We start from the raw sequence: 26,576 nt of genomic DNA on the forward strand, positions 1-26,576 counted from the left end.
TGAGCGGGAATCGAACCCTGGTCGCCGGGTTCGTAGCGCAGTACCCTAACCACTACACTACTGCCCCCCCCCCTACACATGCACACACAAACACAGCTCGAATTTTGTTGGGGCAGCATGCTGTTGGCGAGTATCGCTGATTGCTAGCATGGTTCTGTGAGGGGTGGCCAGTGTTACCGAGTGGTGATGTTTCGCACACTGCAACAGGTACTCGTTTTAAGGCTGAGTCAACATCGAGGAGGTCCAGGAGCAGTTCTGATATTCATCGCTCATATTAAGCCGTGGCCAGGATGTGAACTCGGGGTGCCACATTGCCAGGTGTGTTGCAGTGCGCTAATCGCAGTGCCACGACTTTCGTCCACATAGAGACAAAAAACAAAGATCCCCCGTGTAGCCTTTAACATACTGTTGGGGCAAGTGCTTTTAGCGAGCACCTATGTTAAGGCCGGCACGGCACACGAGGGGATGTACAGAAAACAGCTGTTTTTGTTAAAACCTATTTAGCAAACATTAATTTGATGTTCCAGGAGGCTCAGTGAGTTGTCATCATCTGTAATTTAGAGCCACATTCACAATGTTACACCTTGTAGTTAGACTCCCATCGAGTAAAGAGATAAGTGCAGAAACAACACTGACAGCAGCATCACTTCTTCATGGGTCAAATGAAAAACCAATAACAGCTGTCTCTCTCTTTCTCTGTGTGCAAGTGCCTGAGTAGTGCCGTGGTTAAGAGTCTGCGCCTTGCAAGGGGAAGGTTGTGAGTTCGAACGTCAGCCAGGGGGTCAACGCCACCCCCTCTGGGGTGAATAAACCGAGCAACGCTTTGTGAGAAGTCTATAAGGGGTCATACTATGGGCAAACTCGCCCCCGCCACAGGAACGTGGAATTCCCCTCACTAGTTCAAAGCTGTAAATGGAAGATGAACACTGCCCCAGATTTTCTGGATGGACTCTTAACACTGACGATGCTGGCGTTTTATCAGAATCAGAATATTTATTTAGACTGGAGGAATCCGATGCGCTATAAACCTCTTTTTAACAGATGTCCAGTAGGGGCTTGGGGTAAGAACGTTACAACAACAAGCAGTACAAAAACACGATAGCAGTGCCAAGTACAAGCAAGGTAAACAAATCACCCAAACACAAACAAATACAACCGCTAAACCATCCCCATCCTACCAGGCAAAGCCCACTGAGGTATCAACTTGTTTTTCAGAAGCGACCTGGCCCACCTCAAGTGACAGCTCAACAAATCACAGCTTCACCACGGACATCAGAGATGCTCTCACTTGTCCAAAAAGACAACGGGATATCAAAATGGATTTCACCTGCTTCTGCAGAGGACATCACAAAGCGATTACTCGCGCAGCCATTGCTGTGGTTCTTTGAACCAAAACCACGCAATGGAGAAGGGGCCGGGCAGATGCCGGCGCAAGGCAGAAGGAGTTGAGGGAGAACTGAGGGTGTGGTGGGAAGGATGCGGTGGAATGAGACACGAGAGGAGTGGATGTGACTCGGCAAGAGGCAGACACAATGGAAGCACGTGGAGGAATAAGATGAGCACGTGATAAAACAAGATTAAATAAGATGAATCTGACAAAATAAGATAAATATGATAGAATAAGACGAAACATGAGATGAATATGAAAATATTAAATAAGATAAGCACGTGGAGGAACAAGATCCGAGCAGCCGATCCCCCCCCCCCACAACAACTGGGAGTTTTTGCTCGGAACTTAAGAACACGCTCACGAAGAGCGGGACGACAGCGTGGGATGCGTGCCCATGCGACCACCACAATGCACGACGCAGAGTCCTCTCAGTCAGCCCTGTCCAGACAAACGGCTCAAAAAGGGCTGAACGTTGAACACGCCGCGGGTCGATTTACCGAGACCACCAACTGACAGCGCGGCCTTCCCATCCGGCAGAAATGGATCCAGCCGTTCGTTTCCCAGCTCGCCCTCGCACCGCAAGACCACCCTAACCCCAGCATGCTTCAGACATCCCGCGATCTCAGGCCCCAGGATCCCGCTCCCGATACGAACCCTCGCTGTGCCACGTCCCCGAGTGGGCACTGCCTGTGGATGAGCGCTCCTGGCTGTAGAACTCCTCCCCGGGGCTCTCCATCTCCTCCATCGGTGAGCCTTTGTGTTGCATCACGCTGCATACAAAGACAAAGACCCGCCCGTGTAGCCTTAACAGACTGTTGGGGCAAGTGCCGTTAGCGAACAGCACCTATGAAGGCCGGCACGGCATACGAGGGGTGGGGGGGGAGTGGCCAGCACCACGCCCGGCCGCCTTTGTCTCCTTCGTGGCAATGTTTAAACATCGCACCAGGGACTCATTTGAGGCTGAGTCGACCTAAGGTAGACCCAGGACCCGTTCAAATGATCGTCACCGGCGTTGGCCGTGAGCGGGGATCAAACTCGGGTCGCCAGGTTCGTAGTGCAGCGTAGCGCAGCGTAGCGCTGAACGCTACAGAACCGCTCCCCTCTACACACTGCAACACACCTCCACACACAGCCTCATAGGTAAAGTCATGGCTCCCTCGTGTAGCCTTTAACGGACTATGAGGGGCAAGTGCCGCTAGCAAGCAGCTACGGAGGCCGGCACGGGACACAATTGAGTCGTGTGGCCAGCACCGTGCCCGGCCGACTTTGTCGATCCGGTGATGACATTTAGACACTGCGCCAGGTATTAATTCAAGGCTGAGTCGACCTAGAGGAAGCGCAGGACTGGTTCAAATATTCGTCACCGATGTTGGCTGTGAGTATAAATCAAACTCGGGTGTGCGAGTTTGTGGCGCATTGCGATAACCACTACACAGCTCCTCCCCACAATGCGTGCACACACACGAACACATGCGAGCTTGTGGTGTGTGTAGGTGTGTGTTGGTATGTGTAGGTATGTGTGTGGTGTGAGGTGTGTGTGTGGTGTGTGTAGGTGTGTGTGGTGTGTAGGTATGTGTGTAGGTGTGTGTAGTGTGTATGTATAGGTGTGGTGTGTGTAGGTGTGTGTGTGGTGTGTATGTATAGGTGTGGTGTGTGGTGTGTGTAGGTGTGTGTGTGGTGTGAGGTGTGGGAGTTAAGAAGGCACCTGCTGGGACCCAGGTGCGTTGGCCGGACCTGTGCCATGGAGGCCAGGAAGGACGGGGCCTCCATGCCTGTGGGCAGACTGAAGCCAGTCACTCCGACTGACGCGATGGGAGCTGCGTGGAGAGCGTGGGGAGAGACGCATGGAGCAGGCAGACATGCACAAGGACAGACGTGGATAGGAAGAGAGAAACATACACAGAGAAAGAGACACAAATGTCAAACAGAGACGAGACGGGCACAAAGAGAAGAACACAACAAGAGACAAAATCATGGACAACGCAACCACACACACGCACACACAGAGGCTTAATGGAGATGCGGAAAGACGCAGAAACACGTGCGCACGTCGAGAGAGACCCCTCGTTGGTCGGCGCTCGCCCCTAGCGCCGGCAGCAAGCAGCTGTCACGGTCAGCATGGCGGCGCACGATGGGAGTGCGTGGCTCGTGTCTACGTCTGGCGATGTTGGTGCTCAAACACACAAACACTGCACCGGGTACTCGTAAAGGCCACGTTGTCGACACAGGTAAGGTGCGGAACAATCGCAGACAGCCCGTGACAACCGCTGATATTTTTACGCGACTGGGAGTTGAAACTCGCGATGATGGGATCATAATGCAGTGAATTAACCACTGTGCAACGGCTCTCACGATACAAAGACAAAGCTCCCCCGTGTAGCCTTAATAGACTGTTGGGGCAAGTGCTGCTAGCGAGTCGCACCTACGAAGGCCGGCGCACGAAGGGGTGGGTGGCCAGCATCACGCCAGGCCGCGATGTTTACACACCGCACCAGGTGCTCATTTGAGGCCGAGTGGACCTAGGGAAGACCCAGGACCGGTTCAGACAATCATAACTGGTGTTGGCCGTGAGCGGGAATCGTACTCGTGCCGCCGGGTCCGGAGCGCACGCTCGTGAACACGCGCACGCGCTGAGGCGCACGGGCACTGTGGCACAAACGTGTACGAACGTGCACGCACACGGACATGCGGGAAAGACAAAACGTCGCCCGCGTACGGCCACCTCTCTCGAGACCGCTGTGGGGGGCCAGTCCCGCGGGCGAGCGAGCGAGCATCTCTCGTCTCCCCGACGCTTCTTCGCAGCGCAACTGAGGCCGAGCCGACCCAGGGTAGGACGAGGATCGCTTTTGACGTCGCTCCGCCACCCGACGTCGGCAGCCGTGGCCGGCAACGGGAACTCGGGGTCGCGGCGTTCGTCCGCCGTCGCCCGGCGCGCTCCCCGCTCCCCGTGATGTATGCGCGCGCACGCACGCACGCACGCGCGCGCTATAATTAAAGGCTTACACCCCGTACACTTTGCACAGTCGGCCGTGGAGACCCCATGACTACGCGCCATTGTCGCACACCCCCCTTTGTCTTTGCCGTTATTAATTTTTAACGCAGCGGCGGGGGCAGGAGGGCGGGCTGGCGGGCAGGCGGGCGGGCTGGCGGGCAGGCGGGGGTCGCCGGCGGCAACGGGGGCTGCAGCAGCACACGGACGGCTCGGCCACCATCACCGACACACTCACTCTTGGAGACTTGAACGAGCTCCATGACGTCAAAGACCCCAGATGTCGTGAAGAGATCGCTGAGGCCCAGGTGCCCTGAAAATCCGACACAGCTGGCGTTAGATCTCGGCCAAGAAATTAAAAAAATCCCTGCCTCCCTGCCCCTCCCTCCCTCCCCCCCATTTCTCAACTTTTTTTTACGACACGTCGATTAAAGGAATGCGGCGTTACACGCGCAAAGAGGCCCCGTGTCCATCCACTGCTGGATGAAGGCCTCCCCACATCCACGCGAGTCACGGGAAGTGGGGGGGGGGGTGGTTATTTGACTGTACTTCACCGCGCTGGTCAGAGCGGGTTGGTGAAGATGGGAAGCGTAAGATAGGCGTTGCAGCATCATACAGCTCAGCCATTGATTTTTCTGCCCGGCAGCAGCAGCAGCCTCTAACACATTTTTAAGCATTTATAGCAATATCCAGGCTGAAACCGGCTTAGCTTCTGAGATTTCATGACAGTGTGCGCACTGTGGGCGGTTTGGTGAAGGCGCAGCCCTGAAATTGCTCGCTCACGCCACTGCTTGCAGGAAGGGCCCCCCGCTGGAAGGAGCTCTAGACAGACCTCCCAAAGGATCATTCAACCCACTAGTTCACATTGGCCACATGGCGTGGAAAAGCAGCGAGCTACCCACACTTTCCTCCACCAATTAAATTGTTTTGGGTTGGGGAGGGGGCGGGCGGAGGGGGTAATTAAAAAAACTATTCTGTTGCCTGCCCTGCCAAGAGATGGCATTGAACCGACAACCTTTGAAATATTAGCTACAGTTTATTTTTATATCTTTACATTGCGCCTACCCCCTTAAAAGACAATTTATTAAATTGTACGTTTGTGATGAACGGATTACACCCCTAACCGGTTGTCCAAATGCTAAACCACACAGCTGAGCTGAGCTGTGTGTTTTGCTCCGTGCTTATTAAGCTCTCAAAGATGGGCTTGCCCACAGTGAGTGTAAAACCAAGGTCATTGTCTCAATACAATGAGTTTCTTTGTGCTATTGTTGATGGCTGGGGCCCTAAACCATTATTCGCCATGCAAATGTAATACCCTCTTCAACTCGAGGATTGACTAAGGCGGGCGGGCGGGCCGGCGTTGCCACCTGTTTTCCCAGGATCGTTATAAGAGGTTGCTGCTGTCCTGGGAATATTTTCCGTCCTTTCGTGGATTTTATCATTTGCGTCGTTCACAATCATAATACTAGCAATAACAATAAATGCATCACGTGCGATGATTTGTCTCCTTCTCACGATGTGCCCCGTTTCTGTGTGTAAGCTCACAGGTGGCAACGCTTGCTGGCACCCAGGAATTCAACTGCGTTGGTTTTCAGAGCTGCGGCATAAACATTAACTTCCTGAGACACTTTATATATATTTTTAATATTTAGTGACTCGCTTAGCTTTCGTATACTTTGCACTCCTATTGTTTTTTTTGTTATGTTTGTTGTTGTGACTTTCTGACCAGCACCTACAAAGAGCTTCATAGCTCATCGGATTCTTACAGTCTAAATAAAGATTCTGATTTATCAAAGCCGCTTTAAAAAAAATAAAATCCTGTATGGGCCATTCCAGATAAGAATGATAGAAAGCTGAAAGCTTCCCCATCCCATGTCCGTCATGACGGTGGTTGGACCAGACCTCACCACGCTGGTCAGTGCAGGTTGGTGGAAGTGGGGAGAATGGCGGGACCATGACCGGTTCAGATATAATAATTTATAATGCGCATTCCTCCATCCGAGGATCCCAATTACTCGCCACTGATGTGAGCCGTGAGATTAGGAACTGAACTCAGGTTGCCTGGCTCACAGTGCAGTGCGTCAAAACACCCCCCCCCCCTCAACTCCTGATATCACGAGCGATTCCAAGCACATCGTGTTTTTATGCAATGTACGCGTGTTCATGTTTGCAAACGTTTGTGAAACCATTTGCTAACAAGTTTCTGTCCAAAACAGACTTGCCACCGTGACTTATTCACTCGGTTATGAAACTAAAAGGTTTAAGCGACTGTAAGTATATTACAGCGATGCATCAGAGTCGGCAGCACGGCTAGGTGGATGGTCATGGCTGCGTCAGATACACTGGGCCAAGACCGCCAAGCTCCTGGGTTTTGAAAGTGGGCTTCGGACGCCCGTGATTAAACTGGGTTCTCAACTGTGGCGAGTTGAATGATCTCAGCCTGGTCACCACTGACGGCACAAAACAAATACGAGACAGCGTGAAATTTAATCCTCGGCGAATTTGGGCCGACAGCTTTTGATGGCCTTAGAATAAGGTGGCAGTCGCACACAGCAAGGAGTCGCTGTCTGGCATCCGGGTGAGAGAGAGAGATCCACGGAGGAGACACCATAAACGTCTAGATGGGAGTCGTGACCATGATTATTCCCTGGTGAAAACGTTTCCCCGTTGCCGGCTGAAGGAGGGGCGCGCGCATCTGGCACGTGATATCGTCACGGCACACAACTGCGATAAATGCGAAGGTAAAGGTGCAGTCCCGCACACTTTTTTGCGACGTGCCCCTGCTGGCGGAAGAACTCCCACGCGAGCGAGTGAGCTCAGGAGGGTATTTTGGCCTACTCATCCACGCCGGCCGGACGTCTTGAAAGGAGGCGTGAGCACCCACACTTTGCCCCGCCGCTCGACTAACTGCGGCGTGCAGGTCTACGCCGCTGCTGGGCGGACCTCCGGATTGCGAGTCCGGCGTTCTCGCGTTGACGCCGCCGCAGCATCCCACGTACGTACACGTGCGGCGAACGTCTTTCGCGCCGTACCAATCGTAGGTGCGGGGGGGGGCGAGGACAACTAACAAGGGTTTGTTACGCTTATTCAAACGGGCAAACCAATTTACCGTTTTCCATGGGGCCCTTCATGTCGCCCTCCCTCCTTCCGGGACTCGCTCCGAGGTGCCGCGACTCCGCTAGACGGACACAAACCAGACACATGGAGTCACGCACACACACAAGCACAAAGAGACAAAAGCTCCCCCCCGCCCCCCGTATCGCCTTCAACAGACCGTTGGGGCAAGCGCTGTTAGCGAGCAGCACCTACGAAGGGCGGGCACTGTGGGACGCGAAGGGGTGTGGGATAAAACTTAATTTGGAGCTTTCGTGACTGCAGGAATTACTCTCTGGCGTCTGGGTGAGAGAGAGATTCACGGAGGAGACACCATAAACGTTTAGATGGGAGTCGTGACCATGATTATTCCCTGGTGAAAATGTTTCCCCGTTGCTGGCTGAAGGAGGGGCGCGCGCATCTGGCACGTGATATCGTCATGGCAGAGGGTGTGGGATAGACGGCACCACGCCCGGCCGCCTTTGTCTCCACAGTGCTGACGTTCACGCACAGCACCAGGCGCTCATTCAAGGCTGAGTCGACCTAGGGGAGGACCAAGACCAGTTCAGATGTAGGCCGCCACTGGGAATCGAATTCAGGTTGCTGGGTTGATTGCGCAATGCACTAATTACCACGCCAAGTACAGCCCCCTTACTTAATGCTGTGAAAGGCTCCTTCAATGGAAGAATAGAAAAAGTAAACAAAAACTCTCTCTTTTTCGATTTAAAGCTTTCGTGACTGCAGGGATTCATCTTCTTGGTTCTTTCGGTAAAGTCACGTAGAAGGGAAATAATAAAATAATAAAAATAAAACATAATAAAATAATTCTTACGACGTTTCGGCCACAACGCAAGCAGCCGTCCTCAGGTGAAGAACAGGTCTGTCAGAAAGACATTCAGACGCTGTCTTTCCGACAGACCTGTTCTTCACCTGAGGACGGCTGCTTGCGTTGTGGCCGAAACGTCGTAAGAATTATTTTATTATGTTTTACTTTTATTATTTTTGTATTTCCCTTCTACGTGACTTTACCGAAAGAACCAAGAAGAAAAAAACTCTCTCCTGAAGCCCTGTCGTGGCTGGCAGACCTCAACATTGGCATTTAGGTTCTAAACATATTGCTGTTGGGGCAAGCGCTGTCAGCGACCGCCTATTAAGTCCAGCAAGGCACATGAGGGGACGGGTGACCAACAGCAGGCCCGGCCGCCTTTGTCTCCTCATGATAATATTTACAGGCCACAGCAGATACTGTCGTCATTTAATTCTTAGTCGATCTAGAAGAGGCCCAGGACCGGTTTAAACATTCACCACTGTTGTTGGTCAAGAGCAGGAATCGAACCTCAGGTGGCCGGCTTCAGAGCGAAGTTTGCTAACTCTCACCTGAAGACGATTGCCTGTGCTGCGAGCGAAACGTCGTGATCTATTATTTTTCGACCTACGTGACTTTACCGAAAGATCCAAAGAGTATGCCAACTCTACCCTACCGCTCCCCACAAACGCATGCACGCACAATTAAATAACTGAAAAAAACTGGGTGAAAAATGAAACATTCGTACATTGGGCACAACCAAGAGGCATTTCATAAAAACAGACAAAGGGATATCGGAGCGAGGGCTTAGCGTGTCTGCGTGTCTGTGTGTGCACGAGTGGTGGTGCAGCGGTTAGCGTGCTGTACTACAAACCCAGCGACCTAAGTTCGATTCCCATTCACGGCCAACACCATTGATGATTATCTGAACCGGTCCTGGGCCTTTTCTAGGTCGACGAGGCCTCAAATGAGTACCTGGTGCGGTGTGTAAACATCGCCACTGGGGAGACAAAGGCGGCCGAGCGTGGTGCTGGACGCCCACCCCCTCGCGTGTGCCGTGCCGGCCTTCATAGGTGCTGCTCGCTAACAGCACTTACCCCAACAGCCGGTTAAGGCTACACGGTAAGCTTTGTCTTTGTGTACGCATAAGCATCAGTATAAAGGATAGCTCCTTTTATCCATGCCCTATAACCCGCGACTCCTATTCTCCGTGGCTGATAAAGGGTCTGAAAAACTCCTCTTATCTTCCGCTCTATTTCTCCCCATTATCCGTGATTGTCCACAATTTTACCCACAATGCATCGCGTTTCGGCTTGCTAACACGTCTACGAGACGGTATGTCGATACTCCCATTATCCGCGATGCATCTACGGACGAGAGCAGCCACACGGCAAGCTAATCCTATGACCCTTGGGCTCATCTGTGATGTATTAAGCCCGCGGATAAGCGAAGTAAAATCGCGGATAATAGGATCCATGACATAGGTCCCCCCCCCACGCCCCACATATCAGTGCGTCAGAGGTCGCAACCGGGTACCCGATACCCGTACCCTACCCGATACCCGGCTACCCGTACCCGGCCGGGTACGGGTAGCCGTTTGCGACCCTGGTGCGGCCGGGTACGGGTACGGGTAGACCGTGAGTCACTGGTGAGTCACCGTTTGTCACTCATTTCCCAACGCCTTGTCTCTTCTCACAATTCAAGTTCCTAGAATCAACCCACCCGCGCCTGCAACATGGCTTCATCCCAGAGGTCGCAATCAGGTACCCGATACCCGTACCCTACCTGTACCCGGCCGGGTAGGGGTACGGGTAGAGTAAGGAATCAAAACCCGTTTGCGACCTCTGCAGTGCGCGCAGACGGCTCTCCACCGGCTGTGGTGGCACACTCACGATGATGGCAATCGGATATTTGTAACAAATCATTTGGTGAGTGCTGCTGCTGCTGCGTTGGCAGTGGTGCACGAGCACAAATACTAATCAACACAAAATGCGTTCGTCAAATATTCAGCCCTAAAATTAAATATCGAATAGTCAACGTTTCAGGCAATGCCCCTTCCTCATCTCACATAACTGTGCTAAAATTAAGGGCCATATATCTCCTATTAAGGCCACGGTATTAATGGCTAATGTATTGAGGGTTTTTATCTGCATGTGTAAGTATTTACCATGAGACTCGACGCGATTTAGAACCGTAGGCTGAGCTGGCCTGTGAGTAAAACCAATCAACCTCTGCCGTCACTTTTGGAGGCCCATATTTGAAACTGATTTTTATTTTATTTTCCAGCAATAGGCATGACAGTAGTTACGCAAACTATCAGATGACCCCCTCCCAGTGTCTCTCACCTCCCCGTCTCCCTCACCTCCCTCACCTCCCCGCGTCCCCTACTCCTCACCCACCCCCATAATCGTGTCGACATCACCCACATATTCCAATTCCACTACCTAGAAATTACATTCCAGGTTTATGAATTATCTCTAAATCTAGATCAGCTCAAGGGTGCCTGGAAATCTCGTGACTTCTGCGTGTGGCCACCCCCACTTGGAATCCCTCCCCTCTCACCTCTACAATCTCCGCGGCCTCTACATGGAAATGAGCTCAAGTCTCCCTTAAATCTCGTGACTTCTGCGTGTGGCAGCCACCCCCACTCTGACCCGCTTCTCCTCCCCTCTCCCCGCCGCCCCCTGTGAAAACAGACGCCGCTGCGTGCAGCGTCGAGGCCCTGATGTAGCCCCCCCCCACCCTCATCTCTCACGACCCCCCTCGGTTCCGTTCTTCCGTTACCTTTCCATCATTTTCCTCTCATTTCTCCATTCGAGAAACGTTGCACGTACAGTATCCCCTCCACCCAACCCCCCCTGGGGCATTGATCGAACTTACCATATGTTCTCGACGAAGCTGCATAAATGTACAGACACGTAGCTGGGCTCACTTCACGCTAATGTTCTGAATTGGATCTTAAGAGCTGAACAAGGTTAGAAATAAGCATAAAGCCAAAACGTTACGACGCGTTTGCGCATCCGTGGGTGCGTAAGCGGGCCGAGGGCCATCAACGAACTGAACTTTTAAAAAGCCTGACTCTGACGCAGCCATTAAGAACCCCCCCCCCCCCCCCCGTTTGGAAGATGACCCAACCACCGCTGGGTGCTCGAAGTGACGCGAGTAGCCAGCGACGACTTCCTCGAGACTGACTCAGCGGGGGCCGGGCGCTCCGAGCAAAGGTGCGCGGACGTCGCGAGAGGTTTTCCCCGAGTGGCCGTGAGGGTGTGCGGCTGACTCCTCGGCCCTCTCACCCGCCAGGGGGATTGGGGCTCGCGCGCGGCACTTGACCCTGCCACTGACCCCACGCTAAAAGGGAGCTGATCGTTATCTTATTTTCTTTGTGCGCCTAACCCTAAACATCGTCGCTGTGCTTACGGGGCGAGCGAGCTACTCGCGGATAACGCGCCTCGAATCTGCTCTCTCCAAACATTTTGGGACTGCTACAGCCTTGCCACCCACCGCACCGACGTACAAAGCAAAGACAAACACACACCAACAACAACACCGACAATAACAGACGCCATTCGCCACCAAGTGGCGGTGACTTCACCACGCCACTTGTACCGCGTTGGGTCTACTTTAAAATCGCGTGAAGTGTCAAAGGCTCGATGGCAGGAGGTCACAGGACAGAGCCACGTGTTATGGGTTGACTGAGACAACTGGCAGATGTATCACCTGCGCTACCCGTTATGCCTAGGTGCCACCCGGCGGCTCCACTCATTGGTGAGCGTCGCTCCTCCATCCACCTTTGTTGCTGGAGGGCGATTGCCTCTAACTCCCAAGTAGCGTCCATCACGAGCCTCCTCCACAGAGGCCAATCGTGACAATGCTCGTGAAAGTCGTCAGTAAGTTCGCACATCTCCCGGGTTAGCACATCTCATTTTCAATCTGTGCCATGCCCATTTATAACCCTCTATCTGGCCAAACAGGAGCTGTTTGGGCATGCCGTTCCTCAGTATCCGGGCTACATGTCCCATGCTCACCAGCCGCAGGAACTTGCCGATTGGACTGCATCCAGAACTTTCAAGCATCTGTGTGAGCCCCTCACACAATCCAGCCTGATTAAAGCCAAGATGGATCATGCAAGCGAGCTTCCGAATGCCTGCAGCCGAACCTCCTCCGCACCTCGGGGCTAAAGTGACCAAACAACCCACATGTCGCGGGGTCGCGATCAGTGGCAGGCCGCGGTGGTGGCCCATCTTTCACGAGTGGTCCCCTGACCGGACTCGGAGACTGTGGTGTCAAGGCCGTTGCTCCACGCCGCTCATGAGGCGGGCTTATCGCCTGGCGGATCGCCTGACGAGGCTGGTCGCTGTTGTTGTAAACGCCGGCGAAACGTCACAGTACTGGAATGGTAAACGTTGCGGTGGGTTTACTCTCCAACACACACACAGCCGGTGTGCCGAAGCGGTAACTCATCGGCACGTTCTGTTCACGCGACAAAACTTACGAATTGGCCGTGTCGGGTGGTGGTGGGTTAACGACACATTTACATTTACGCGATCCAACCCAGAAAAAACCTCCATGGATAAGATTAGTCGCGAAAGCCCACTCCGTGTTACATCGGCTATCCCCTGGCTCGGCAAGATGAGCAGACGACGATGATGATGATGGTAATGCCTGCCACGTATTGACTCGCGCTGACTGACAACAAGGCGTGAACATTGGCAAGAGGTACCGGCCTATTATGTAATAACACGCAGGCACGCAAGCAGATGAACCCACACCGAAACAGTCACACACACGCGCATAAAGACGCACGTAGATACACAACAAAGACAAAGATCCCCCGTATAGCCTAAACAGACTGTAGGAGCAAGTGCTGTTAGCGAGCATCTATGAAGGCCGGCAATGGCACACGAGGGGGTGGGGGGCCAGCACCACTCCCGGCCGCCTTTGTCTCCCCAGTGGCGATGTTTACACACCGCATCAGGTAGTCATTTGAGGCAGTCGACCTAGAGGAGGCCGATGACCGGTTCAGATAAACGTCACTGGTGTTGACCATCTTTTTACATACATCAGCACCGGGGAGACAAAGGCGGCCGGGCGTGGTGTTAGCCACCCACCCCCTCGTGTGCCGTGCCAGGCTTCATAGGTGCACGTGAGCAGCACCTGCCCAATTACTCTGCTAAAGGCTATTGGGAAGCATCATTGTCTTTGTGTATGTGCATGCACGTGTGTGTATTTGTGTATTTGGGTTGAGTCCCCAATTCTTGAATCAAAAGTCTAAAATTCGAAATTGGGGGCACTACATTTTGGATCAGTGTGAGGAATAAGTCATTGTGTGTTCGGCTCAGTGATGCAGTCCTTGACACTTGCACAGAAGCTGGCCATGAAAATAACCAGCTATGAATGAGTCGGTCTATTCAGTTGGGACATACTCATACAGGGCCACGACAGTGGCGAGCTGTTAACTCCCTCGCCTGGTATGCAGGCGGTCGTGCGTTCGATCCAGACCCTGATGCCTGTAGATTTGGAGTGTACGTGTTTTCCCCGTGTTTGTGTAGCTTTTTCTCTGGGCCCTCCGGTTTTTGCCTCCACATGAAGAATCAACATCACGAGTATTGGCTGCTATACATTTCCACGTAATTAGCCACTTCGTGGAGCTATTATTTGTGGCCGGGTTATATGGCTCAGTGGGCCTTACCTGGTAAAATAAAAATAGTTTATGGTATAGTTTAGTTCACACGGCATGAACACCAACAAACCCAGACATCCATCTCATGAAAAACCCAGGTGAATAGGGCACTGATCGTCAGGATAAAAGTCCCCATTCACTAGTCTTCATTTCAGATGGAAAGAGAGAAGATAATGACATATATGGAGAAGGAAACATATCAAGAAGATGAGAAACCAGACCCTGAAGTACAGCAGCCTCCATTGTAGCCGGAAGGCCATGAGACTCGCACAGAAGAATTCCCAGTCTCGTGTGGACGTGCCGCGCAGGTACAAGTGGGACATAATGAACTCCAGGAGCCATTTCATTGAACCATGGATGTTCTCGGAAGAGCTTTGTCCTTGAATGTGAGATGCTAGTTAGACGGTAGTAACACTGCTCTATTCTCGAACTTTGAACTGACCAATTTGGTCCCTGTATATATTTTTTCCACTTGAAGCCTGGCTTAAACCCACTCCGCAGCTGCTCCTCGTGGGTGCAGAGATGAAGTGAGGCACTATGGGTAGGGCAATACATTATTTCTTCTGATTATCCGTGGTTATTCGTTGTTTTACCCACAATGCACAGCGAAACGGCTTTCTAATACTCACGATTTTTCCGCGGATAAGAGAAAGTTGCGAAACAAATTCATCCTCTTATCCGCGGGGGTTGCCACGGTGGTGAGATGTTTACTAACTTGCCTGGTATACAGGAGATCGCCGGATTCGATCCCGACCCTGACGCCTGCTGCTGTATATTTGGAGTTTGCGTGTCTCTCTCTCATCATCACCACGGTGGCTAAGAGATGTTAACTACCTCGCCTGGTATACAGGAGGTCGCGGATTCGATCCCGACCCTGACGCCTGCTTTATATTTGGAGTTTTGATGTCTCTCCCTGTGATCGCGTGGATTTTTCTCCGGATCCTCCGGTTTTTCCCTCCACGTGAAGAATCGACATCACGCGTTTAGAGTATTTGGCTGCTATAAATTCGCACGTGATAAGCCACTTCGTTGAGCTACAATTTGTGAGTCAGGTAGCTTCTGAACAAGAGCCACACAGTTTAGTGGGCCTTACCCGGTAAAATAAAAAATAGTTGCGTTTTTTAGTTTTAGTTTACATCACGAATACGAAAAGTAAAATCACGGATATGAGTAAATCGCGGATAACTCTGCGTATAAGAGGAGTTCTCCTTTGTAACGAGTTATACGGTAGTATAACCGCTTTTTATATAAAGTATAAACATTTAACGCGATCCAACTGCCTCGCCGTACATACACAAGAACAAACACGTACAACAAAACCCACCGTGTAAAAACACAACAAATGAAACACAATGTTTTGTGTATGCGCACACACACACACAGAAAGAGTCAAGTGTACTGTACAGAGCAGTGATGTTATGAGCTCCTTCAGGTTTTACAACATTAAAATACCTGCACAAAGCAAGGCAACATGTTTAATTACTGGATAAAATTCTATAGGGGCAAATAAATAACTCTGACAAATGGAATGCACTGGCCCCATGCCAGATACAAACACACGCGCCAACGCAAGAATTCACATACATGCACACACACACATGCAGAGAATACATCGAGTGTTAGTGTGAGGTCTGCTATGCAATCTGACAAAGATCCCCCGTACAGCCTTCACAGACTGCAGGGGCAAGTGCTGTCAGCGAGCACCTACGAAGGCCGGCACTGTGGCACACGAGAGGGATTGGTGGCCAGCACCACGCCCGGCCGCCTTTGTCTCCCCGGCGGCGATGTTTACCGCACACCGCACCAGGTTCTCATTTGAGGCCGAGTCGACCTAGGGGAGGGCCCAGGACAGGTTCGGATATATCGCTCGACGATGTTGGCCGCGAGCGGGAAATCTGAACCACAAGCGCACAGCGAGCGTGGCGAGCGTTGTTGATTGTCTCGCCCCGTGGCGGGACGCACTTGTAGACGACGTTTACAAGGAGCGTGGAACCAACTCCACTTGCTGGGCCGTTTGTTTTCTTATTCTTGCATTCTCCCCCCCCCCCCCCGGTAAAGACGGAACATGTTGGGGGGCACCAACGTTGGGGGGGGGGGCACCAACGTTGGGGGGGGGGGCACCAACGTTGGGGGGGGGGGCACCAACGTTGGGGGGGGGAGCAACAACGTTGGGGGGGGGGCACCAACGTTGGGGGGGGCACCAACGTTGGGGGGGGGCACCAACGTTGGGGGGGGGGGCACCAACGTTGGGGGGGGCACCAACGTTGGGGGGGGGGGCACCAACGTTGGGGGGGGGCACCAACGTTGGGGGGGGGGGCACCAACGTTGGGGGGGGGGCACCAACGTTGGGGGGGGGGGGCACCAACGTTGGGGGGGGCACCAACGTTGGGGGGGGGGGCACCAACGTTGGGGGGGGGGCACCAACGTTGGGGGGGGGCACCAACGTTGGGGGGGGGGGCACCAACGTTGGGGGGGGGGCACCAACGTTGGGGGGGGGGCACCAACGTTGGGGGGGGGGGCACCAACGTTGGGGGGGGGCACCAACGTTGGGGGGGGGGGCACCAACGTTGGGGGGGGGAGCACCAACGTTGGGGGGGGCACCAACGTTGGGGGGGGGCACCAACGTTGGGGGGGGGGCACCAACGTTGGGGGGGGGGCACCAACGTTGGGGGGGGGCACCAACGTTGGGGGGGGGGCACCAACGTTGGGGGGGGGGGGCACCAACGTTGGGGGGGGCACCAACGTTGGGGGGGGGGGCACCAACGTTGGGGGGGGGGGGCACCAACGTTGGGGGGGGGGCACCAACGTTGGGGGGGGGGGCACCAACGTTGGGGGGGGGGCACCAACGTTGGGGGGGGGCACCAACGTTGGGGGGGGGGGCACCAACGTTGGGGGGGGGGGCACCAACGTTGGGGGGGGGGCACCAACGTTGGGGGGGGCACCAACGTTGGGGGGGGGCACCAACGTTGGGGGGGGGGCACCAACGTTGGGGGGGGGAGCACCAACGTTGGGGGGGGGCACCAACGTTGGGGGGGGCACCAACGTTGGGGGGGGGGGGCACCAACGTTGGGGGGGGGGAGCACCAATGTTGGGGGGGGGCACCAACGTTGGGGGGGGGCACCAACGTTGGGGGGGGGGCACCAACGTTGGGGGGGGGCACCAACGTTGGGGGGGGGCACCAACGTTGGGGGGGGCACCAACGTTGGGGGGGGGGCACCAATGTTGGGGGGGGGGGCACCAACGTTGGGGGGGGGGGGGCTACCAATGTTGGCCCAATGTCGTCCCAACGTTGGAAATTTACTGGGACACGATTTTCCGTGTCGCCTGAATAAGTCCCCGTGCCTTTGCTCTTGCCACAGGACATTAGCGAGCGGCGATCAAGGCTGACGCGGACCACACAGCCACGGCTCGGCACTCGAGTGTCCACACAACCAGTGAGGATGAAAGTCTGACTTGTGTGAATCTCAAGAACCCCAACAAAGGTTGTTTTTGGGTTAGGTCGCATAAATACGTCGTTAGCTGGCACCACGAACACAGCCCATTAGTAAGGGTTGTTACGTAAACAGAACGTGCACATTTTTTACGTGACAAACCTTACAAATTGCCTATGTCGGGCGGTGGCGGGTTTAACGACACGTTTATATTTACGTGATCGAACCCAAACAAAACCTTTATTACCGATAATATTGGTCACGTAAGCCGACTACTACGACGCGCTGAACCGAATCTCAAGATGTTTGCAGCAGGGTCCTGCATCGCCATGTTTGGCCACCCAGTAAAACCTGCCAACGTTTGGTCAACGTTGGCACCTGGACCAACACCGGCCCAGCGTCCTATGTTGACGGGGCAATGCCACTCACGGCTTCATGTGCGACGGACACTGGACACCAGGAGTGCGACTCGCAAGAGTGCCGCACGGGTAGATTCAATAATCCGCTGTTGTGCAGTACTGCCATCTCACAAGCCAAGCCTCCAGCAGCCCGTAGTGATTCACGTGTGGGTTGTCGTTAACCTTGAGTCCACGCCAGCATCAGACAGATCGGTACCAGTGTCGTGGTTCAACAGCAAGAGCGAGTTGTTGGGAGTGTAGTGGATGGAGGTAAACAACACGCGCACAACTCACTACGACAAAGGTCCCCCCGTGCAGCCTTGCCAGACCGTGGGGCAAGTGCTGTTCTGCCAGTCATCTCGATCAGCCAACCCACGGCACCTGCTGGGTCTGTCCCGTGACCTCCTCCTGTCAGCGAGGCCTTCGACACTTCACGTGGCCTCAAAGTGCACCTGGCCTGGCACGGGCGCCGTGGTGACGTCACCACCACTTAGCGGCGAATGGCGGCTGCTGTTGTTGCTGTTGTTCGTAACCACGAGGGCCGGCACGGCACACGAGGGGGTGGGTGGCCAGCACCACGCCCGGCCGCCTTCGTCTCCCCAGTGCTGATATTTACACGCCGCACCAGGTCCTCATTTGAGGCTGAGCCGACCTAACGGAGGCCCGGAGAACCGGCACAGAAATCCGTCGCTGCCATTGGGAACTGATCTGGGGTCGCCGGGTTCGTAGCGCAGTGCGCTGAGGCTCATACAAGACAAACACTCCACCAGATAAACACGTGAAATCCGGCTTCTGTGCTGCATTATATGCCATGCCCAGAATAAACAAATACTCTGCTGCAATGTACAACAAATGTAATATAATTTGACAGCGCTTAAAGAAATAAAATGTCTCACTTGTTCTATAAAAAAAGCACCAATACCGCATGGACACCCACACATCATTTCCCGCACTTCCGATTCGCACGGTTGGCTTCGCACGGTTGGCTACGTACGGCGCGAAAGAAGTTCAACATAACGGTGGCGCGCATTGGTTGACGCCCTGCACTATTAACCACAGTTCAATTCCTGGACAGAGCCACCCACAGCACTGGCCGGCGTTGTGCGAATCGGCCGCGCGCATCCCCCTTCACTAACTCACACCGTGCAGAGTCAATGGACTTCCATTGCCGCCGTCGCCGCTGACAGGGGAGGCCTTCTTCAACACAACGACGGATTGATCCGGGCCCATAATCTACGACGCGCTGCAATATTCATGAATGTACAAACACGCTCCAGACGTTCTTCAATGAACACCGTGGCCTTAAAAAGGAAAAATATATAAAACAGGTGACGTTTCAGGCCACAGCCTTTGCTGTGCTATGAAAGGAACATGACCCAAAACGTCGCCCATATTTTTTGTCGAAGTTGAGGCCACAGCGTTACTGACAAGCCTTTTTTTTCTCGGGTCTCATCTAAACACGCATTGCACTGCCGCAGTGCGGGAGAGGCACTCCCCTCTTGTCCGCGGTGATACGGGAGATCAATATCACGGATCCTATCATCCGAGATTTCACTCTTTATCTCAGAAGGAAAACAAAGGGATGACCTGCAGATAATAATAATCATAGGATGCATTTGCGACGGGACTCCTCCCATCCGCGGGAAAAAATCGCGACCGCACGGCAGCCACTTCACTGTGCATTCCAGTCGGAGGAAACGGGGCGGTGTATAATTAATCAGAGCTTTCACAGATCCTATAATCGGAGTCCCGGGAAACCGGCTCGCGGATAAAAGGAGTTCTGTATACGCCACTGCGTGTGTGTACGTTGAACTTCTTTCGCACCGTACGCAGCCAGCCTTGTGCGGTCGACACGGCTGGAACACGGAGGACGGAGTGAAAAGCGAAGTGACTTTAGTGTGAACCCTCGCAGGAGCGCCGAGATGGGGAGCACCGCAGGGCGAGTGGAGTCTATTCCAGGAGACCGCCACTCAACCGCGGTCGTGTTACCCCGCGGGGCTCCGATTATCCTCAGGAACCGAAAATGTCCACTCCCCCATTCTTGCTCTCATTGTCATTCGTGATTGTTACCCCTTGTCCACTGCGTGAACGGCGACCCATTATCCCTGCAGTGTTTCACGGGTCAATCGAGTAAATGGGGAAATTCATAATATCCGCAGTCTTTTTTCCTCGTCAATAAGTGGGAGTCACATTGCGTGCAACCCTAGCGGATAACAGGATCCGTGAATCCGCGATCTAGTGTGGACAACAGGATGAATGACGTGGTGATGATGTCCGAGTGAATTTGGGTTGGGTAAAAAAACCCACGGGGCGGATAATAGGATTACTTTTTCACGGATAACAGTAATGTCAGCGGATTGATTCGTTGGGGGCGGGCGGGGGGGGGAGTCACCGGTAATAGGGAGAGTGGGGAATGTGGATGGCGAATGCGAAGAATTTCGCCGCATGGAATATCCGTCATGGGCCACCTTGGCTGCTACCACGATCAAAATCATTCCCACGGCACAACAGCGGTGGTACGGTGGTCAGCACACGCTCGGCTAGGAACCCAACGGCCTGAATTTGATTCCCGACGACAGCGAGCGATAATCCCCCGGACCGCCTGAAAACCGGCGATGACCCACACGGGTGAAGTATGGTCAAATAACCGGACGAGCGAGAAGACGTGGGGACGCCTTTGTCTCCTGGTGAATTAAGAATGGCTCGAATTAATTTTTTTTATTTTAGACTGATGCTTGAATTGTTGTTCGCTGGAATCAAAGCCAGCATGGCAGATGAAATGATAATGATGGTGGTGGTGCCAGCATCATGCACACAACCACCTTTGTCCTTCCATTTTTGCTGTTTTTTGACACTGTACAGCTTATTTTAAGCCGAGATAGCTTAGGTGATGCGTGTGCTTGGCACACAGGCTCATGATGATGTGCAGATAAGAGCTGAATTCCTCTTACCTGCGTTGATATGGTTGGCATGGTGGATACCCGTGGGTGAACGTGATAATAGGATATGGGCCTTTGTGCATACCCAGGGGTAAATGTGATAATAGCAGGCGGCATTGGGACTACCCAGGTGTCAATGTGAAAATAGGAGTCATTTTCCACCACTTCAGGCTTTCAGAAGACCACATCTGGGTGACTCATAGCCTCGCAATAAAAATATGATACGATAAATTTGCCACTCAACTCCCCCTGACGGCGATTGTCTTCAGATAAGAGGAATGGGTCAGACGCTTCGGGTATTGTGGAGTGGCGCTTTCGAATCATCATCTCGATTGAAAACTCATTTCTTTCAAACTCCTCTTTGTGTTGAGTTTTTTTTGCTTCCCCACACCAACGATTAGCACGGTTGGCTACGTACTGTGCGAAAGAAGTTCAACATACACACGTACAACACATGCTCAGTTTCTAAAATATTTAGTCGACTAAAAGCGCTAATTACCCGATGCCCACACACAAAGGCCACTCTCTCCCTTTCCCCGTGGTATAAATTTCCACGAAGCACTTCCCTATAATCGATTTACTCAGGACCCAGGTGATTTACCGCAATGCACAATGCGGCCCACTTTACCACCTACACCCCAAAACTTCCGCAAGATGCCCCCGCTCCCTATCGCTATCCTCCCAAACCACTTACACCGATCCAAACAACCGGATGTAAGCGATCTAACCCGCGGAGAACTTCCAAAGTCGAAGCGCGTGGACGCGCCGCTTTCAATTCGACCGGGGGCAGCAACGAGGGGAAACGCACGCAAAGCAAAACAAAACAAAGACAAAGATCCCCCGTGTATCCTTCACAGCCTACCCGGGCAAGTGCTGTTAGCGAATAGCACGGTGGTGAGTGGCCAGCACCACGCCCGGCCGCCTTTGTCTCCATAGTGTGCGATGTTTACACACCGCACCAGGTACTCATTTGAGGCCGAGTCGACGTAGGGGAGGCCCAGATCCGGTTCAAATAATCGTCACGGGTGTTGGCCGTGAGCGGGAATCGAAACCGGGTCGCCGGGTTCGTAGCACGGCGTAGCGCTAACCACTACACCACCGCTCCCCACACACACCCACAGACACACAGACACACACACGCAAGAGGCAATGTGCACTCCTGCTCCTGCTGCCGCAGCCGCTGCTGCTGCTGCTGTCCCACCGCATTCAAGTGGACAACAGAAGCCAATCTCTCTCCCCGGTGCTCAAAGCGCCACAGCACCGTGGAGTATGAAGGATGGAAGACGCTGGTTTGTTTCCCCATCCCGTGCTCCGCTTTGGCCCAATCCTATTTTTTTTGCCTTCGAAGAAGAAAAACAACAACAACCGGAGGTGTAAACGCAAGCTTTTCGTCCGTCGCTTTTTGTTTGTTTTCCTGGAGGATCCGCGCTGTGGTTACAATGACAACGGCTCTCCGCAAGCGGTGGCTTCACTTTTTTGTTGTTGCAAGGTCCACGCCGCGACCTGGCGAAGGTCCACGCCGCGACCTGGCGAAGGTCCACGCCGCGACCTGGCGGAGGTCCGAGCGAACGCCGAGATGGATTTGTGCGTCTCACCCCCCCACACCAGTATTGACGACACTGCGGTAAGGTGTCTGTATGGAACCGATGCGCACAATCCACAAGTACTGCAGATTGTCCGTCCGGCATGATGCGTTGTCTCCTGGTCTCTACGGGTGTCACGGCTTTTCAGCCACCAATGGAGCCACGCTTATCTGCTGTGGCGCGCGAACAAACAAACAAAAAATGGCCCACGGGAAAATCCATTTATCCGGAATAACCTCTTGTTTGGTTCTAATCATCTGTATTCCCCGCCCCCCCGAAGAGACGAAATGCATCGTAGACTGACCGCGTACCGTCGGCAAACATTTCTCCCCCGGTGCACAACTCAAACTGGCATGGTGATGCTGTCATGGTTACGCTAAAATAGAGTGGTCCAGATGTCTTGTGACTCTCCCCCCCCCCACCATTTCATTAATATTTTCAAAGTAAGCTTCATTTAAAACAGAAATGAACATGCAAGGGGAGGGAGGGGGGGGACATGTGAAGGGTCAATTAATTTAGGGGTCACAAGACGTCCCCCCCACCACCGCCCTGGACAACGCTAAAGCAACGCAGCGTCCCCGCTGCCGAGTAGGCAAATTCATCCTATCATCCACAATTTGTATTTTCGTATCTCATACAAGTGGAGGATTAAAAAACAACACGCAACACAGACACACGCGCGATGACCCGCGGGGACCACATGAACGCCAGAGTTCATCCCTCCACATCGCCACGGGTAAGACACCCGTTGCCACGACAGCGTGGCAGGCCAATCACGAGAGAGCGGAGAAGAACTCCTCGTAAGCCTCACCCCGATTATCCGCAGATCCAAGCGAGCCGTACGGCCTGTCCGCGAAAGCTCCCGTTACCCGTGGCGCTTTATTCCTGTCATCCAGAAACATCCCTCGGCAGTTCCCCCTCCCCTTGCCACCCGCTGACGAGCGGTGGAGTAAAATTTGTGGAAAACCCCGCAGATGACAGATAACAGAATCCCATACCGACGCGGACAATAGGATTCCTCCTGGAGAACACTGCCGGACCAGTTACACCTAAATCTAGATTTGCTGTGGTTTTCCCACCTGATGATGATTGCTTGTGTTGCGACAGAAACGTCGTGATTTAATTTATTTTATTTTATACCCACGTGACTTTTACCGAAAGAACCAAAGAGTTTGTTACACCTCCTGATGTCAATCCACTTTGCAGCAGAGACTCGGGGAGCATAGAAATACGACGCAACAACAACAGATTTTAATGCGCTGGTCGACCCATGTGGCGGAAGTTCCCCCCTCCGCATCCCACTGGTGGTGACATTGGGGCGCGAACACAAGCGGCACATTCGAGTGTCGCGCACAGATGGGGCCCTCGGTTGAATCCAACGAGGCTGTTATGTTAATCCCACTGATGTAAAATATGTGGAATTCTTTTAAGCAAAGGCTTCGAAAACTCTCTTGGTTAGAAAAAGCTCTGCTCGGGTTACCACTCTCTCTCTCTGAATTTCAAATGCTTGGCTTCTGTCCAAGGTGAAGCGAGAGGAGGAACCCATTATAATAAAATAGCCACCAATTTACAGTGCCGAGCATTTAGAAGGCATTACAGCTGCAAACGTTAAAAGTCCGTGACAAAAAAACCCACACAATGCCACTTTCTCACGAGAAATGTCTTCAAAGTGTATTCTAGGAAAGCAGACCAAACGTTGCTGTGAAGGTTATGGGACTTTGATCCCATTCAGCCTATTCCGGATTTAAAAAAGAGAGAGACAAAGCAACTGAACGCATTCATCAACAACGCTACGCGGCCTTTAAAAGGGGAGACGAAAAATTACGACGGGCGTCGTTTCGGCAAATGACCCTTCTTCAGAGCACATTTTCATCCGAACAAGTCGTGGGGCTAAATAAAAAGTTGCACGGCGAATCGGGTCATCTGAATGACCGAGCCCAACAAATCCTCGGAGTTGGCCGAAAACAAAAACAGGTAGCCCACTTTTTACTGGGTTTCACCTTGACCGGGGATTACTCAGGGATGCAATCGTGGTGGTTGTGCCAGTGCCGAACTGGAGGGTCGTTGGTGAAGTTGAAGTCCTGGGAGGCCATAGATGCGTGTCGCCTGAGTAGGGTACAACAACAATGGATTTCTGCTGCATTGCAGCCTCCATCCACAACGTTCCACCCCCCCCTCCTCCCCAGCTTCCCCCAGCGAGTGAGAGGACAGACAGGAGGAGTGATCGGTGGGAAGTCGTCTCTCGCGACAGCGTGAGACACACACGCACAGCCAATTGCGTGAGACTCGATCGAGGGCTCTCCTCTCGCATCTGGCGAAAGAATGCAAATTAAACCGAAAAAAAAACCGCACGCCAACACATTTCATGCACACAAAGACAAAGATCCACCCGAAAGAGTTCGGGCAGACATGTCGGGGCAAGTGCTGTTAGCGGGCACCTATGAAGGCAGGCGCTGTGGCACACGAGGGGTGGGACCAGCACCACGCCCGGCCGCCTTTGTCTCCCCAGTGGCGATTTTTACACACCGCCGCACCAGCTACTCTTTTGAGGCCGAGTAGACCTAGGGGAGGAGGGCCCAGGACCGGTTCAGATAATCGTCACCGATGTTGGCCGTGAGTGAGAATTGAACTTGGGTCGGAGCGTTCATAGCGCAGCGTAGCGCTAACCACTACACTACCGCTGCCCACACACACAGACACACACACATACACACACACACAGACATACAAAGACACATACACACACAGACACACAGACACACACAGTTATTGAAGAAGGGGAGAGAAAAAAAAACCGCAAGCGTAAATACAATCCCATACATGACACACACAGACACAAACACTGACGCACACACTGACAAGCACACACTGACACGCACACACTGACACACACACACTGACACACACACTGACACACACACATTGACAAACATACACTGACACACACACTCTGACACACACACAGACACACACACAGACACACACACACACAGACTGACACACAGACTGACACACACACACCGACACACACACACTCGCCCGCCCTACAGCAGCAGACTCACAATGTATCACTGGCGCGAGACAGCCAGACACCTGTGTGTGTTGCCGGGCCTGCTGCTGGCGGTGGGGGAAGGGAGGCGCAGAGGGGTGGGGTTAGGGTTATGGGAAGCACAAAGTTGGTGGTGGTGGGAGTAGTGGTGGTGGTGGGAGTAGTGGGGGGAGTAGTGGTAAAGGTGGTGGTGGGAGTAGTGGTGGTGGTGGGAGTAGTGGGGGGAGTAGTGGTGGTGGTGGTAGTGGGGGAATGGTGGTGGGGGGAGTGGTGGGAGTAGTGGGGGAGTAGTGGTGGTGGTGGGAGTAGTGGTGGTGGTGGTAGTGGGGGAGTGGTGGGAGTAGTGGGGGAGTAGACGTGGTGGTGGTAGTGGGGGAGTGGTGGTGGGGGGAGTGGTGGGGGAGTGGTGGTGGGGGGAGTAGTGGGAGAGTGGTGGTGGGGGGAGTGGGGGGAGTAGTGGTGGGGGAGTGGTGGTGGTGGGGGGGAGTGGTGGGGGGAGTGGTGGGGGGGGGCGGAGTGGTGGGGGCTGTGTACAGTAGTGGGGCCACAGAGAGGAAAGCAGACGGAGGCAGGAGGGGGGGAGGGCCGAGGCACCAAGACACTTCACAATGGCCTTCCTTGTTCACCCCCCCCCCCCCGGTTCTACACTTGACACACGCACATACACACACACATACACACACACATACATACACGCACACACGCACACACATACGCGCCCACGGACGTGCAAGAACGAACACACACACAGATGTAGACCAGCACGCGCACCCATAGCCGGCTTGCACGTGTACACATGCACACGTGTGTACGTGTGCATGTGTACGTGTGCATGTGTACGTGTGCATGTGTACACACGTGTGCATGTGTGTAGCCTTTGGAAACTGTTGGAGCAAGTGCTGTTAGCGAGCGGCGCTTGTGAAGGCCGGCAAGGCACACTAAGAGGGGATGGGTGGCCGACACCACGCCCGGCCGCCTTTGTCTCCCCTAGCGGCGATGTTTACACACGGCACCTGGTACCCATTTTGAGGCCGAGTCGACCTAGGGGAGGCCCAGGACCGGTTCAGATAATAATCGTCACCGGGTGTTGGCCGCGAGCGGGAATCGAACCCGGGTGGCCGGGTTTGTAGCACCACCGCTCCCCTATACACGTGTGTGTGTGCCCAGGTGTGCATCGCAAACTTCCACCCAAGTGCCGTGATGAGAGAATACAACGACT

General features: G+C 53.6%; 1 protein-coding gene and 1 long non-coding RNA gene across 2 annotated transcripts in view; one reads left to right on the forward strand and one right to left on the reverse strand.

Annotated features, from left to right (window-relative positions):
• LOC144947692 (nuclear factor 1 A-type-like) overlaps nucleotides 1-26,576 on the reverse strand; it is a 101,902-nt gene that overhangs the window by 27,500 nt on the left and 47,826 nt on the right. The window contains exons 4-7 of the mRNA XM_078876990.1: nucleotides 7,489-7,557; nucleotides 4,618-4,692; nucleotides 3,096-3,207; nucleotides 2,045-2,160 (exon numbers count right to left, since the gene is read on the reverse strand). Of these exons, the coding sequence (XP_078733116.1) occupies nucleotides 2,045-2,160; nucleotides 3,096-3,207; nucleotides 4,618-4,692; nucleotides 7,489-7,557 (372 nt within the window). The remainder of the gene's footprint in view (nucleotides 1-2,044; nucleotides 2,161-3,095; nucleotides 3,208-4,617; nucleotides 4,693-7,488; nucleotides 7,558-26,576) is intronic.
• On the forward strand, nucleotides 3,550-4,513 carry LOC144947703 (uncharacterized). The gene is made up of 3 exons (XR_013640086.1): nucleotides 3,550-3,618; nucleotides 4,193-4,342; nucleotides 4,493-4,513. It is a non-coding gene; the product is annotated as an uncharacterized LOC144947703 (long non-coding RNA).

This window comes from Lampetra fluviatilis, chromosome 46, assembly GCF_964198595.1.
Source record: "Lampetra fluviatilis chromosome 46, kcLamFluv1.1, whole genome shotgun sequence".
NCBI classification, from domain to species: domain Eukaryota; kingdom Metazoa; phylum Chordata; class Hyperoartia; order Petromyzontiformes; family Petromyzontidae; genus Lampetra; species Lampetra fluviatilis.